General features: G+C 40.5%; 1 protein-coding gene across 2 annotated transcripts in view; it reads right to left on the reverse strand.

Annotated features, from left to right (window-relative positions):
• DNAL1 (dynein axonemal light chain 1) overlaps positions 1-7,421 on the reverse strand; it is a 38,001-nt gene extending 30,580 nt beyond the window's left edge. The window contains exon 1 of one of the 2 annotated variants that reach the window (XM_033951424.1): positions 7,333-7,421. In XM_033951424.1, coding sequence (XP_033807315.1) covers positions 7,333-7,350 — 18 coding nt within the window. In that variant the 5' untranslated portion in view covers positions 7,351-7,421. Of the gene's footprint in view, positions 1-6,220; positions 6,334-7,332 lie in introns of those variants that run through there. The other variant, XM_033951425.1, reaches the window with a different exon arrangement.
• Positions 7,422-16,428: the final 9,007 nt, after the last annotated feature.

Consider the following 16,428-nt stretch of genomic DNA (forward strand, 5'->3'; position numbering starts at 1 on the left):
ATGAATAACTTAACCTATCCCAGTTTTTCCAGTTTCTCAAAATAAGCTGCATGGCAACCCCTGTCATTACTAGCAGATAGTTGACTTTTAGTTCTCATAAGAGTACCAAATAAAATAGTATCATAAGATAAAGCCACTGGATTTTCTAATATATTATTTACTTGGTCCCAAATAGACCTCCAAAATTGCAGTATCAAGGGACGATAGTATACTAAATGATCTAAAGTTCCTGCTTCAAGATGACAATGCCAGCATCTATTAGACTTTGAACTATCTAATTTATGTAAGCGAACTGGGGGTCCAAAAAACTCTATGCAATAAAAAGAACCAAGTTTGTCTCACAGATGCTGATATCGTACATCTCATGCTCCAAGAGCAGCCTGGTGCCCCAGAAAGTCTGCTTGAAAACATAAGATTGGCAAGCTATATTGATTTTTAAGATTTTTCCATTCAGGGAACCCATTATAGATGGTCTGCTTCAACTGCAACCATCTATAATTTTGTAAACTTTGGTATTTCAAATAAAACAGAGTGACCACATGTACTAACCAACACCATAGTTTTAGAAAATGATGGACATGAACTAATGGCAGGGCAGATGTCAAAATATTTGATGATATCACAGTACGTCAACTGGCCTGTATTCCTATAGAAAAGAAAAAGAAATGAATTAAGTATCAGGAGCATCAGGGCATGTGAGCCAGGGTTATTGGATATCTTGATGCATGTGATAAAAAGTGAAGTTGCTTATCTGGAATGGGTGTTCTCCATGACAGTAAGATAAGTCAGTCACACATGGATAACATTGTCACATAAGCTGAAATCTGATCGTTTAGAGCCCATAAAAAAATCTAGAAGGTTTTTCTGAGTATGTATGAGGTCTCCTGCCTTTGTGCCTCTGCCTTAGTTCTCTCATCCTGTTCAGTTTCAGTCAAAGAGGGGATGGAGAGTCTGCCTGCAATTTTTCACAATCCGCATGCGTTTTAACAACTTTAACAGTTTAGTGTCATCAGCAAATTTAATCACCTAACTCATCGTTCCAATTTCCAGTTCATTTATAAATAAGTTAAATAGCAATACAAACCCCTGTGGCACTCTACTGTTTACTCTCCTCCATTGAGAAAAATTATCATTTAACCCTACCCTCTGTTTCTATCCAATAACCAATTCCTAATCCACAACTGAACTTTGCCACCTATCCCATGACTCTTTAATTTTCTCAGGAGCCTCTCATGAGGAACTTTATCAAAAGCTTTCTAAAAATCTAGATACACTACATCAACCGGCTCACCTTTCTCCACATGTTTATTCACACTTTCAAAGAAGTCAAGTAAATTGGTGAGGCAAGATCTCCCTGGGCTGAACCCATGCTGACTCTGTCTCATTAAATCATGTTTGTCTATGTGTTCCACAATTTTATAATTGTTTCCACCATTTTACCCGGCACTGAAGTGAGGCTTACCAGTCTGTAATTTCCCTGATCTCCCCTGGAACACTTTTTAAAAATCGGCGTAACATTGGCCACCTTCCAATCTTCAGGTACTACAGACAATTTTAGTGACAGGTCACTAACAGCAGGTCAGCAATTTCATGTTTGAGTTCTTTTAATACCCTTGGATATATACCACCTGGTCCAGGTGATTTATCCCTTTTTAACTTGTTGATTTGGCTCACTACATCTTCCAGATTCACCGAGATTTCTTTCATTTCCTCCGCATCATCACCCTTGAAAACCATTTCCAGTTCAGGTAGATCTCTTACATCTTCTTCCGTAAAGACCGAAACAAATAATTCATTCAGTCTCTCCGCTATGGCCTTATCCTCCCTGAGCGCCCCTTTTGTTCCTTGATCATCCAATGGTCTCACAGATTCCCTCACATGTTTTGTGCTTCTGATGTACCTAAAAAAATTGTTATGAGTTTTTGCCTCTATTGCAAGTTTCTCTTCATATTCTATACTTCAAAAATATTTCTTAAAGCATACCAGGGAGGAAACATTTTGGCAGTTTCCCTTTTAGCAATTATAAAGACCTGTTAGACAGGATTTAATACTGCTACTATACAGGGAAAAAAACTGCAGCATAAAGACACTACAAATATGTGTATAGCTGAAAACCCATTCATTCTTCATTGTTTACTGTTTACTTCATTGTTTAAGCTCCTTTTCCTACCCTGTTCTTTGTTAGCAACTTTTATACACACCTCATTCTCTAGGGTATTTCCATTTTGGGCTATCTGCACCTCTAAGTAACAGCATATTTCAACATATAACAATCATAATGGATGGGAAGAACAACATAAAATAGTGTTTTTATAAGTCAATGTTCAAAATCAAACATGGATGCTAGAGGCAATTAGCATTGCAATAGTACAGTGAATGCAGAATGCTCAGAGGGCTCTAGTGCAGAGGAACAGGTGTGTGCCAAAGATTAATGCAAACAGCATGCAAATGTAGTCAAACAGATTTTAATGAGGTCATTTCCTATCCCCTTCCAATGCTCAAAAAAGATCGCACAAAACAACCAAACACCAGTTCAGAGCAGGTGCTAGGGAGTTTGAAGAGAGGATTTCTCAGACTCTGCCTGCTGCTGTTTATTTAATTTAGAAGCAGAAGGAACCCCGTTCAAACCCCTAAACAGTGGCAGAGAGACAAATGTGGGTGAGTCAGAGCAAACCCAAAATTGAAAGCTGCTATTATAATTTGGAATAATCTACCTGTTCACATTAGGACTGATATCAATTACCTAAGGTTTCATAAAAATTTGAAAACGTTTTTTATCAAGTTTCAAGTTTATTCATTTGTTTGATTAAACGCTTAACCAAAGGTACAAAGCGTTGTACAAATAATAAAAGTAACATAATATACATAATTCTTTACAAGACATACAAGGGTAACTACTTTTTTAAAGTCACAGAAAACAATTAGGGAAGAGGGGGAGAAATACAATTTTGAAGAAAAAGAACATAAAAGGGAAGTACACAAAGGGATAAGAAGAAAGAGTTTGGTGGCAAAGATAGGGTCAAAGTAGAGAACTGCTAAAATTATATTTTAGTTAAACATTGTGTTTTCAGTTAAAAGCATCTTTAAAAAGAAAGCACTTTAAACTGCTTTTGAATTTCTGCAAATCTCGTTCCAGTTTTAGATACAGAGGAAGAGAATTTCATGTCATTGGAGCAGTTACAGAAAAAATAAGAGCACGGCGAGTTCCAATTATTTTCAAGGAGGGAACATGAAGAGTAGACTGTGAGGTTGATCTAAGAACTCTCGGAGAGTCATACGGAATCAGGAGCCTGTCTATAAATGCTGGGGCGTTAGTTTGTAAGCGTCTTGAAAACTAGAAGAGCAATTTTATATGTTATCCTACGCGTAATATGCAACCAGTGAGCTTTTTGCAATAATGGAGTAACATGGTCAAATTTTTATGATTTTACCCCCCCCCCCTTTTTAATGAAGCTGCATTAGGCTTTTTTAATCACCAGCCGCGGTGATTGCTATGAGCATCGGAGCTAATACCACTGCAGCTGGTGATAAAAAAAAAATTAATACAGCTTCATAAAAGAGAGCTTTAGTGTAATATCCATGGAATGATGATATTTGAATTATTATGTATTCTCCTGTAGATTTTACAGCTTCTTTGGATGTAAATAGTCTTGATTAATAAATTGTGTATTAGATTAGACATTTAAAGGCGCAGAAAACAGACACCAATGTGTGCTTTACCTTTGGGTTTACCAGGTGCATGCACACAATAGCTGAGTTTACTGCACAACTTTTGTGCGCATGCACCAGGCACATTCCTTCCCCCTTAACTTCCCAATGCTCAATACTAACAGAGCACATATGATTTTCATGCCATTAGTGTTCAGTGCAGCAAAATAAATTCCTAATGTTCTTCTGGTGGTATTTCCTGGTGCTGTTCTGTACAGCGCCAGAATTTTGAGCATTGATCCATTAAGGAGTTACATGAAATGTTCTAATCCTAATGCTGATGCACAGTTTATCAAACTTTCATCCAACATGACTCCTTTTTGACACTTTAAAGAAACCCACATGATCCCAAATGATAATGCAAATATTCTCCTCCCCCACTTATCCACAGCATGATGGCAGCAACAGTAGCAGTAATCAGCACAAGACCTTGTGCTCAAAGACTCCTCTTTTAAAATGCAAAGCATAGGTTTTAGTGCCAGCAGTGGCGGTAACTGCTCCAACGCTCATAGGAATTCTATAAGCGTCGGAACAGGGTACTCTGAATGGGTTTTAGTCTAACAGGAAGACAACACAGGAGGAGCAACAGGCCCATGCCACTACCACTAGGTATAGCATCACAGTTTAGGTCCAGTGGGGAAAAAGAGAACAACCTGGTGTCTGTGATACCCATCTACTGATCGTGGTGATCCCCATTTGTGGCCCTGACCTACAGTTTGGGAGCCACTGTGCTAGGCCCATATCTTTAGTATGTTGGCTCCAGTAGACCAAGCTTTGATGTATTCTTTTGGGCTGATATGAGCCCATGCAAAAGCACTGATGATTTTCTGTTATTACTACTGTAGTTATTAAACATTTAAAACACTATAAAGTGCACATAGCACTGTGGCAGTCCTTGCTCTATGAAAATTACAATCAAGTTGAAAACAAGAAGTAAAATGCAATAAGGTTAACTAAAAAGAACATAATTTAAAAGTCAAAACGACACTCTAAAAGTTTATCCATGGTTGGGATATACAGTAATTTCCACCACTCTGAAATCAGGAATGGAACACTGAGATAGCAAATGTGTATGTACTCTAGAGCAAAAAAAAAACCCCAAACTCGACTAACATTAAAATTTAGCTTTCTTTAAACAAAAGATCTAACAGACATGGGTGCTGAACACCCCCAATATTGATAATTTGTGTTGATTAGTACCCCCAATTATTTTGAAAAGTTTGCATGTATGGTAACAGGAACACAGGAACAAAAGGAAGCCAGCATTTAAATAACTAAATTACTGAAAAATTGAAAAGCATTTAATTATTATTTTGAGATCTTTGAAGAGCCGAAATTGTGAGGTTAATGCAGAAAGCTACCACGAACTTAACTGTATGATTACTAAAGGAGATACAAACATTACTGGCTTCATAATGCAGAAAGGTGTTGAGCTTGAGTTGACTTGTGCAGAAAACAGGGCGCACATGGTATTAAAAATAAATGGTAACAAGGAAGTATTCCACTGCAAAGTACAGAAGAAAAATAATGGCTTTTGATGTGTGTATGAGGTGTTAAACTTTTCACTTGTGTGTACGAGGTGTTAAACTTTTCACTAAGTTTGGGGCAACAAAGAAAGATTGTGAGGAATTAATATTTTTTTTTACAAATTGAAATGCCACATTTGGGGGTTTTGTCCAGCCAGAATAGTGTCTGTAACTATAAAAGAGGTAACAGAAGTAATGAGTGTATGTCCAAATAAAAATGAAAATGCCAGAACACATCTGTGGCTGTTGTCCTATGCATAAATACTAGTATCACTAAAATTTCAAGTGGAAGAAAGTTTTGGGAAGCGAATGCTTAAGTGCATATCAACAGTTGCACAAGTTTTGGTACTTTCAATTTGGGGAGGGGGACAAGTTCATAAGAAGCTAGGTTTATTGCTGAACCTGTGTACGTAATTACATATGTCTAGCATGCATCCTCTGATTAGCGCGCGCGCGCACAAAAATTTGCACAGAATTAGCTTTTTTAGATGGCAAAGTTTTTAAATAGAAGCCCTGCGTTCAACCATCCGTAAGCGGCTCTACTACCTGGCTTTCTGCATCGATCCCTATGTTCCAGAGGGCTATGCAGAAAGAGAGAAGATTAATTTCACCCTCTCTTTGGGAGACGGAGCGACCACATTAGATCCTTGAGTTACGGACTGGGAACACTCACTACTTCTAGCACTATGCAAGCATTCCTCTAAATATAGCCCTCGCCTTCTATGTATCCTTTGTCCATCCAGTCTACAACTGCAGCAGCGGCAAATAAGCATCTTCCCCTTAAGCTTAGATTGCTCTTTTTAAAATCTCGCATGAAAGACTTCTTTCCCTTGCTCTTTCCACCTCCCGCGCGACACCGTGTTTGAAATGAGAAGAAAAGCACCTGCTACCCTCTCTCTTTTTTTTTTTAACACTTAACCAACATTCATCAATGTTCGCTTTGCAATGACCACCCCCGTAATCAGATTTTTGCGGCTGTTACTCACCATCTCGTTGCTACCGTCCCTTCTCTGGTTGCTAGGGTAAGCTGAAGCCTGCGCGCCTGCGCACTACCGTCTCTCTCTGCGAGCGGAAGCTCCTTCCAGCTGACCCGAAAGAGTGGAAGCAAAACACTGACGGCACCCGGAAGCGCCTAACAGCTGTGAGCAAAGTATTGTGGGTTAAAACCCCGGATTGAGGCGTGACTTTGGCTTACTGGTGAAATTTGGATCATCACAATACTGTTAGCACCTTATAGTTTCACTTTATATCGTAAAGCTAAATTAACGAAACTTGGCCTTTTAGATTTCTGGATTAAACAATGACGATTAACGTATACGTCAAGAATGTGGTATAAAAATTGTATCCTATACTATAAAGAGAGTAATAATTGTGTGAGAAACAACGAGCTCTCACTGGAAAAACTTAGGACGGACTCCCATGTGAAACAGCAATTAGTTTTAGTTTACACTCGCACAAGAAAGGGTGTCATACATAAAGCTGACTATAGTTATGCATTATACAGTTCCTACATTCTGGTCCTTATCTATATGCCCATTTCAGGGTTAGAGGTAGCTCACAACCTATAGGCAACCCTAACCTTATTTATTTTCACCCATATACGGTTTATTTACATGCTCAGTCCTTCCTCTCTGTGCTCATGTCCTTCAATTAGCTACTGTCTATTCTGTAGTTGCTGAGACAACATGTTCTGCAATTGCCCTCCCCCTTCCTTCCCAGGCAGTTTGCCAGTTCTTTCTCCTCCTTCCTCCTCCTATTTCTGCATACCTCTGCAACATGCAACAATACCAGAATATGCAAAAAGTATTATTATAAAATGTTCCCTTCTCACACTTCTCACAATCTCCCGTTTTCAGATAACATTAATTCCACCATACTGTAATATTCAGGTTGTCCTTTCTTATTTCCTTCCATTTCCTCTAACAGGAATAGGTTGCTCACTGACTGATGTTGATTCAATGGCATTCGCTTGCTAAGGGCCATTTCTACTAGCCTTTGGGTCAACCCTCGCACACAGGGGATTATACAGCATCTTACAGAACTCCAGCTGCTACAATAAGAGAAGTAAGTATGGATACCATCATCCCCTTCTACTTACCAAACCGAGTCCAACCATCCAGTGAGTGAGTTGTCTATCCCTGAGTTTTCTGCAATTCTACTGCTAGTGTGGCTAATCCCTGCAGAGCTTGGGAATTGTCCCATCAGGAGCTGTGTTGTTGAGAATAAAAGTACAACTCTCTCCCACCATAACACAGACCCCCCTCCTTTTTCTGCTAACATATCTAACACCATCCTATTTTCCCAGGCCATTCTGCTGGTGGCATCAAGTTGCTCAGCTATTCCTTTCACTGCATCCCTAGTGTAATTAATACATCATTGTTGGTTATAGTAGACATAATTGATCCAATCTACATCATTTTTATTGATAGTTGCACACCAAAACAGAGCAGACTCAAACCCAGCTGCTATCTGGTTTTGAGCTTAAATTTATCTGGAACCTCTCTGGGGACCCCTATGGCATATATATATATATATATATATATATATATATATATATATATATATATATATATATATATATATATATATATATATATATATATATATATATGTTATCATCAAATTAAGTCCCCAGTATGTTCCACTTAAGCCCACCCTTCCTCTCTACCTTCTTCCTTTCAAATGCCAGGGTAAATAGTAGAGCCAATTGTACAATTACACATGTACCCCTCTACCTAAGGGGAAATATTGGTCTCAAGATTCTTCCTGCACAGGTTGACTCTGGGCACTCCAAGTGCACAGTAGTTCTTCTGTTCCTCCCTGCTTGTGACATAAAAGGTCGTAATGCAAGTCTTCAATTTCCCCAGATTACTTGTGAACTCTACACCCTGCTGTGAGAGGCAAGCTGTGTGGTGCCCTCTAACCGCTGAGAACACAGGTGGCATCGTTATGTCTTTTAATTACAGTGCAGGGAACATCAAGGAGAGTGATTGACAAGCCTTGTTCCCCCATCCTGCCAGGTGCTGGTACAGCGCCAACATACAGTTAATTCCTTGGTCCTCGGTGTCCTACTCCAAGGGAAAGGGTAATATACTACCTGAGCCACTAGTTGCGCAGAAGTGCATGCATAGCAATTGCTTTTGTTTGTTACTGTAAATTTGACCCATTCTACCCAGGCATTTGCATCCCCATAAATGATACTATTGAAACAGGATATTTAGGGAGATACCAATAAAGGTAAAAGAAAGCCAGGAGGGTTTAAGAGGAAGGCAGAGTAAAAGACTCAAATTTTCCCTTTCTTCTCAGCAGCCTGTAGTTACAAGGAAAAAAACACAATTTAAAGTGTCTGTATACAAATGCTAGAAGCCTAAAAAATAAAATAGGAGAGTTAGAGCAGTGTTTCTCAAGTTCTTCAAGCCACGTACCCCCTAAGTCTAACAAATATCAAACGAGTACCCCTGCCCAGGCTCTGTCCTTGACCCCACCCCTATAATAATAATACTAATTGTAATGCAATTTCTTCCATCTATTTTTCATATACACACAATATAATCTTATTAATACATAATGGTAATCACAAAATTAGAAAAAACAGAAAGCACACAGTATGCACTGAAAATGTTAATTATCATTTATATTCGTTTTTTCTTCAGTGCCGTGTACCCCAAGCGGCTCAGGTACGCTTATCGCGTGTTAAAAAACACTGAGAGTATATAGCATTGAATGATGAGGTAGATATAATAGGCATCTCAGAGACCTGGTTTAAGCAGGACAATCAATGGGACACTGTATTATCTGGGTACAAATTTTATTGTAAGGATAGAGTAGATCAAATTGGAGGGGAGTTGCGCTATATGTTAAAGAGGAAATTGAATCAAATAAAATAAACATTCTGCATGACATAGATAGCAGTGTGGAATCCATATGGATAGAAATTCCATATGTGAAGGGAAGGAATATAAAGGTAGGGTTATACTACCATACCCTGGGACAAAAAGAGTAGATGAAGAAATGTTTTCAGAGATTATGAAAGCTGGAGAATTGGGCAACAGTATAATAATAGGTGATTTCAATTACAAAATATATAAGAGGATGGATAAGGTTTCAATATGGTTAGGGCAGGGGTCTCAAAGTCCCTCCTTGAGGGACGCAATCCAGTCAGGTTTTCAAGATTTCCCCAATGAATATGCATGAGATCTATGTGCATGCACTGCTTTCAATGCATATTCATTGGGGAAATCCTGAAAACCTGACAGGATTGCGGCCCTCAAGGAGGGACTTTGAGGTCCCTGGGTTAGGGATACCATATGGCTCCAGATAAACAACGGATTGAGACATCCGGGTTTTACTTTCAATGGAAGTAAAACCTAGATGTCTCTATCCCAGTGATTCCCAACCCTGTCCTGGAGGAACACCAGGCCAATCGGGTTTTCAGGCTAGCCCTAATGAATATGCATGAGAGAGATTTGCATATGATGGAAGTGATAGGCATGCAAATTTGCTTCATGCATATTCATTAGGGCTAGCCTGAAAACCCAATTGGCCTGGTGTTCCTCCAGGACAGGGTTGGGAACCACTGACTCTATCCATCCTCCTTACTTCTCTACTTGTCATCTAGAGCAGTAGTTCCCAACCCTGTCCTGGTAGACCACCAGACCAATCAGGTTTTCAGGATAGCCCTAATGAATATGCATGGAGCAGATTTGCATGCCTCTCATTTCCATTATATGCAAATCTCTCTCATGCATATTCATTAGGGCTAGCCTGAAAACCTGATTGGCCTGGTGGTTCTCCAGGACAGGGTTGGGAACCACTGGTCTAGAGCAAAGCTAGATCAGCAGTTGGAGATGCTGATGAATAATAACTTGTGAAAGATCAATGGAGGACAAATCGGAGCCAGAGCAAGTTAAGTGTGTGGTTTCATTTTTTTGATGTTAGCACTGGCATTTTTGGAGACTTTAAAGAAAGAACATTTTGAGGAGTTTTCTAACTGGGAGTATTTTTGTGGGCCATATAAAGCTTAACTGAGGCCTTTTTTTGCCCACTGTTTGGGTCTTCAAGAAATCTATCTAATAGTTTAATTTAAAAGAGCAATTACATAGTTTTTGACTGATCCCTGGATTGAATGTGGGTAATTTGTTTTAACTTACATTTTTTAGTGTTTTTTAAAATGTTTTTTATCATTATATTTTTGGTTTTTAACATAATTTTATTTGTGTGTCAATATTCTATCGACTCCTGATGAAAGTTGCTTGAGCCGAAAAACGTACGTGTAGAGTCATTAAATGAATAAAGCAGAGTTTTTGGACTAGACCAGCACACCTATGGGGTTTTTTTTACATCTCCACTGTTCGATTGCTTATTTAATATGATCTTTAACATATAATGCCACTCCCCTTCCTATCCTATCTTTCCTTAACAGATTATAGCCCTGTATAACTATATCATAGTCAAGGTTCTCCATGAACTGCATCTCAATGATTGCCACTAAATCTAAATCCACTTCTTCTATCAAAGCCTCTAGGATACAGAACCTTATTTACCACACTTTCGGTGAAGAAATACTTCATGGCGACACCAGGAAGTATTTCTTCACTGAAAGAGTGGTTAATCATTGGAATGAGCTTCCAGTGCAGGTGATCGAGGCCGGCAGTGTGCCAGATTTTAAGAATAAATGGGATGCCCATGTCGGATCTCTAAGAGGGTAGAGTTAAGGGGATGGGACATCAGAGTGTGATCTCTCAGAGGGTAGTTAGGGGGGAGGGCCTAGAGTGGGCAGACTTGATGGGCTATGGCCCTTTTCTGCCGTCATTTTTCTATGTTTCTAGTATATACTGCTTCCAGACATTGACCCTTTTTCCTGTTTGTGTAGAGGTATTTCTAGTGTGACAGACACTTTATTCCTGAACCTGTGGGTAGTCAAATCCCTTCTCTTAAGAATTCTTGTAGAGAGCCTCATTAGCATTCTTTTGCTCCACCACCCATCCCTCTGGGCTGTCCTCCAATTCCTCAGTTGTCTCTCTACACGTGATAGGAGCCTGTCTTCTCTGCTTGTGTTTATTTTTAAATTAATTTCATGTTTTTTTGCTGACTGTTTGCAAGGCTTTTCGGTGCTGCAGAGGATCCCAATCTTGGGGCATCTCTGGCTACGGGAGAGCACAGACTTTGAGGTCAAGGGTTTGCTTCCAAGGGGCAGGCTGCTTTACAGTGCACCCACTTGGACAGCCCGCAGTAAAGGTTCTGGGGCTCAGGGACTGATCCCTTAGGAGCAAGGCTCGCTCTCAGGTTCATCCGAAGTGGGCTTGAGTGCAGATTGAGTAGCTAGGTGGTGGTTTTTCCAGGATCAGGGCCAATTGATTTTCTCCCCTATTTGCATACATGAGGTCCGGTGGGGGAAGAGGGGTGAGATCTCTGGCCGGTTTGTTGGGCCCGAGAGGCAGCAAAAAGACACAAGCACAGGAATTTTTTGTTAATCCATGTGCTGGAGTAACACTTCATCATGGCCTTACCCTTCGGGCTGGCCACGGCACCACAGACCTTCATTAAGGTGATGGTTATAGTTGTAGCACACTTGCGCAAAGTGGGTATACAAGTACATCCGTATCTGGACAATTGGCTGATTAGAGTCCAATCCAAATCCTAAGAAAGAACAGCTGTGCAAAGAGTGATTCAGCTACTGTAGAGACAAGGCTGGGTGGTCAACTTTTGGAAAAGCCACCTAGAGCCAATGCTTGGAGTATCTGGGAGTCCAGTTCGACACAAGGGAGAACAAGGTGTTACCCCTGAAAGCCTGCAGAGAGAAGCTTATACGTTAGATTGGGAGTTTCTGAGTTTTGGAGCGTGACGGCTCCAACAGCCTAGTATTATTTGCAGGTGCTGGGATCAATGGTTGTGACCATGGACATGGTCCCCTAGGCAAGGGTGCACTTGTGTCCATTTCAGGATGCACTCCTCTCCTGCTGGTGTCCACAGAGGGATGCGCTCCATTAGCAACTGCCTTGGACAGTGGAAGCAGATTGCAGTCTAGCCTGGTTATTGGAGCCTCAGTCTCTAACCAGAGGAGTTCCCCTTTGCATCTCCACATGAGTCATCCTGAAAACGGATGTCAGCCTTCTCAGAGAATGTGGTCAATCAACTGCTTGGAACTTTGCAGTTCCAACATTCTGGATCCTGCAGGGCAATTAGGCTCTGCATGAGCAGTTGGGGATATTCAAGTCTGAGACCTTGGTCCCTTTGCAGATGGACCAGGTCTGCATACCATAGTTGCCTTGGCCAGAGTGGTGTTACTAGAATCACCAGCCCTTGGTACATCAAAACCCAGAGGTTTATTACTGTGCCTTTAAGAAGCACCAGTTTAGAACCCAGATTGAGGAGTGATGGCCCCTTTAAGAATTTGCTTGCAGCTGCTAAGGGGGTGGGGTGAAGTAATACAGAGCCCTTTATTCCAGTAAGCTTCCCATATGAGAGGGGGAGGAGCTTGAGGAAAGCCAACATCATGCAGGTGACTGGGAGATGGAGGAATTAAGCCCAGAGGAAGAGACCTTGGCAGGAGGTAGCTGCCCTGACCTTGCCATGCAATGGGAGAATTCGCCTTGTCCAGAACTGGAGAAAGAGGAGGAGAACATGGACATGTGACCATAGTCAATGCAAGTTAGAGTGTTTTGAACTTTAAGTTTGCGCAATATTTCTGTTGCATGAAGGAGAGTTGTTTCTTTTTGTGTGCTTGTGCCAGTTGCTTGGGCAGAGCACTTAAGATTATTAACTGAAACCTTAAGGAGACAACCATTTTTGCCTGAAGAATGTGTTTTGTTTTCTTTCAAAACTTTGTTTTCACTTACTGCACTATTCCAAGTCATTAGGGACACTGTGATAAAGGTGGATTACTATAGTCATAAGAACATAAGAATAGCCTTGCTGGGTCAGACCAATGGTCCATCAAGTCCAGTAGCTGTTCTCACAACGGCCAATCCAGGTCACTAGTACCTGACCAGAACCCAAGGAGTAGCAATATTCCATGCTACTGATCCAGCCTAGCAGTGGCTTCCCCAATTTCTTTCTCAATAACAGACTATGGACTTTTCCTCTAGGAAATTGTCCAAACCTTTCTTAAAATCAGTTTGATTCTAAGGGAATGCAGCATTACTGGCGTTTGCATAATTGTGTGCTTTACAGATTGTGCGGGAGGAATCCATCTGAAGGGTTTTTGCTCTTCCCATTCAGGCTGTCTAGTAATTGAGGCTGGTTACCAGCTGCAGCAAAAGCAAAGCCTAAGAGTTTGAAACAGGAGTTGTGAAAAGAAACTATTTGTTTGTTTTCCTTCCGAGTTTGAGGTGTGCAAGCTAAAGGGATAGGACTGTTACCTGACCTTTTTAAGAAAGCAAGAAAGTTGAATGCTCACATTGTCATGCCTTTCTTTGTGGGAAGTTTCTAAAGTGGAACTATTGTTGTGTCTGAGGTCTACAGACGTTTGAACTGGTAATTGTGCACACGTTTGAGGCCAGTTTGCTGAAGTTATGTTCTAACCAGAACTGTGTGAATTCTAAAGAAAGAATTGGGTTATTTGTTCCCCTCACAAACTACTGTTGTGCCATCTCACGTGAAGTGTGAAACATTATTAAACAGAATTTTGTTTTTCTGACAAGAGTTTGACTGTTTGATTTTTGCACAGCTGCGAGTAGTACAGTCTGAGTATAGCAGTAGGCATGGGAGCCACTGTGATATTGCAGAGGCCACAACTTTGTTCATTATGGCATGGTACCCTGGCGGGTTACCACATGACCAACCAAGCATCCCTGCCACAGCTAGAAGGAAAGATTAGGTTCTTACCTCATTAATCTTCTTCCTAGTAGACAGACACTTTATTCCTGAAGCTCATTGGCCTGCTTACTGCCTCAAATGTGCTGAGGAATCCATACATCATCTTTCCTTTATCCAGCCTTAACAGAAAAGAGAACATGACTGTCTCATTGAAGAATCTAGAGGGTATCTGTAGAATCTTCCACACCCTTATTGCAGGTTGCGCTCAGGTTCGTGACTTGTTTTCACCTTGTTATGTATTGTAAATGGTTAAATTTTGTTTTATCTGTTATATGTTTTTGATATGAGCAGAACAGACATGTTTCTCAGGGAGAGTTCCCATATCCCTCCCTATTCTATTTTCTGTCCAGGGCTGACCATCTGCTTTCATATGAACTGAGGAACTGGAGGACAGCTCAGAGGGATGGGAGGCAGAGCAAAAGAATGAGGCCCTCTACAAGAATTCTTGTGAGAAGGGATTGACCCACAAGTTCAAGAATAAAGTGTCTGTGTACTAGAAAGATTACCATGGTAAGAACCTAATCTTTCCTTAATGCTTTACTTACCTCAGGGTTTTGATCACAAAGCCCCAATGATTCTAGATTAAAGCCTTCTTCAGTAGGTTAGCCAGTCTGCTGCTGAAGATCCTTTTTTGAAAGATGCACACCATCTCTGCTCAGCAGACCTTGGAAAATGTTCCCATGGTCCAGGAAGCCAAAACACTCTAGATGAATGCGTGGTTGAATGGATGGTGTCTCCAGGATGCAAGCTTCTCTGCCTTGGTCTTTACCCTTGACAGGGAGGATTGACAAAAACATTTCCTGTGCACCTGCCTGATTCACCTTCTTTTAGGGGATTCTTTATATATAGATGACCCTTGGGACTTCTTATAGTGTCTTTTAGAGATTAAGTATTTGTGAGGAAATGCTGCTTTGGCTGGCCTCTTTCTTGTTGCCACACCAAATATTTCTGTCTAGAGACGTCACTGTCTACAGTGTAGTTTCTAAAATCAGTTCCCCTTAATAGCCCATAGATTTTAAAAATAAGCCCTCAGAAAATCTTCTTTCTAACCATAGTTGCTCAAGAGGAGCTACCTCCTTGTTTAATTGCTGCTTCTCCTTAAATAATGTTTCATCTAAATATAATGGTAAACTTCTGAATCCTTCAACACCATTCTCTGTAAATCCATGAAGGATAATATCCTCCCCGGACATCATTAGTCAATCCTAGCTTGTCCAAATCCAATCCTGATAAATACTCTCAATTAAGAGGGACCAACTAGACAGCAACTTTGCCTTCTCTTCCACATTCATTCAGATTATAGAAAGTATGCTTAGTAAATTAATTTGTTTCTTGTCCCTTTAATACTGTTCCATAATAATCAGAGATGCTGCTGATTGTTGAGGAATGGCACAAGCCTCTCTCTTGCATTGTACGTCCTCTTGCTCATCCAATACATTATGAAGTTACGTAATACATACTAGACCTGAGATGAGGCCAAATTAGCAGGTTCTGGTGTACCAATTAAAAAAGAGATAGAGCTTGTAGGAAATGTATTAGATTCAGGATTGATCATGTCAGGTCAAATTAGTAATATAGTCAGGAAGATATTGCATTATAAGAAATAATACTTAGACAAGCAATTATTTCAGATTGTGATTCAAGCAATGATCATCTCATCTAAACTATTGTAATCTTGTTTAGCTGTCTTTCAGAGAGACAAGTTAAGAGACTGCAATCCATACAGAATGTGGCAGCCAAACTGATATGTAATGGAAAAGGTTCGGATCATGTAACACCATATCTAATGAGGTAACTTCTGTGCAAAGCGAGAATTGGATTTAAAATTATTAATTACAATTTTCAAGATTTTGTACAGACTTGCTTCATATTTGTTTTCTTACATTCACTTACTAAATAGGGACCTACAGTCATCACAGGCTATGAAGTTAATAATTCCTTCTAATAAATGTTGTAGACTAAAAACAATGTTCAATTGGACAACCATTGACTGTTTCTGCAGCGAGGGCTTTGTTCCCTCCCTCCCCCATAACTTCAGAATCAGTATACAACTCTTGAGAAAATGTAACAAATTAGTTTTTAATCTCTTCATCTCCATGTAAGATCTTCCCACCCTCTTCCTTCATTTTTTCAATTATGTGCAGTGGTGTAGCGAGGGTGAGAGGCGACCGGGGCAGTGGCACCCCCCCTTCCTTTCCCCCTTCCCTCTAGTTGTTCACCGCCATGAGTACCAACTTCAACGTGCTCCTCATAGCCCCGCCGGCTCTCCCTCTGATGCCACGTCCTATGTGCAGCACCCGGAAGTGACATCAGTAGGAGAGCCAATGACATCATGAAGAACACGTTGAAGTTATTGCTCATGGCAGTGAACTAGAGG

The sequence above is a fragment of the Geotrypetes seraphini genome, chromosome 7, assembly GCF_902459505.1.
Source record: "Geotrypetes seraphini chromosome 7, aGeoSer1.1, whole genome shotgun sequence".
Lineage (NCBI taxonomy): Eukaryota > Metazoa > Chordata > Amphibia > Gymnophiona > Dermophiidae > Geotrypetes > Geotrypetes seraphini.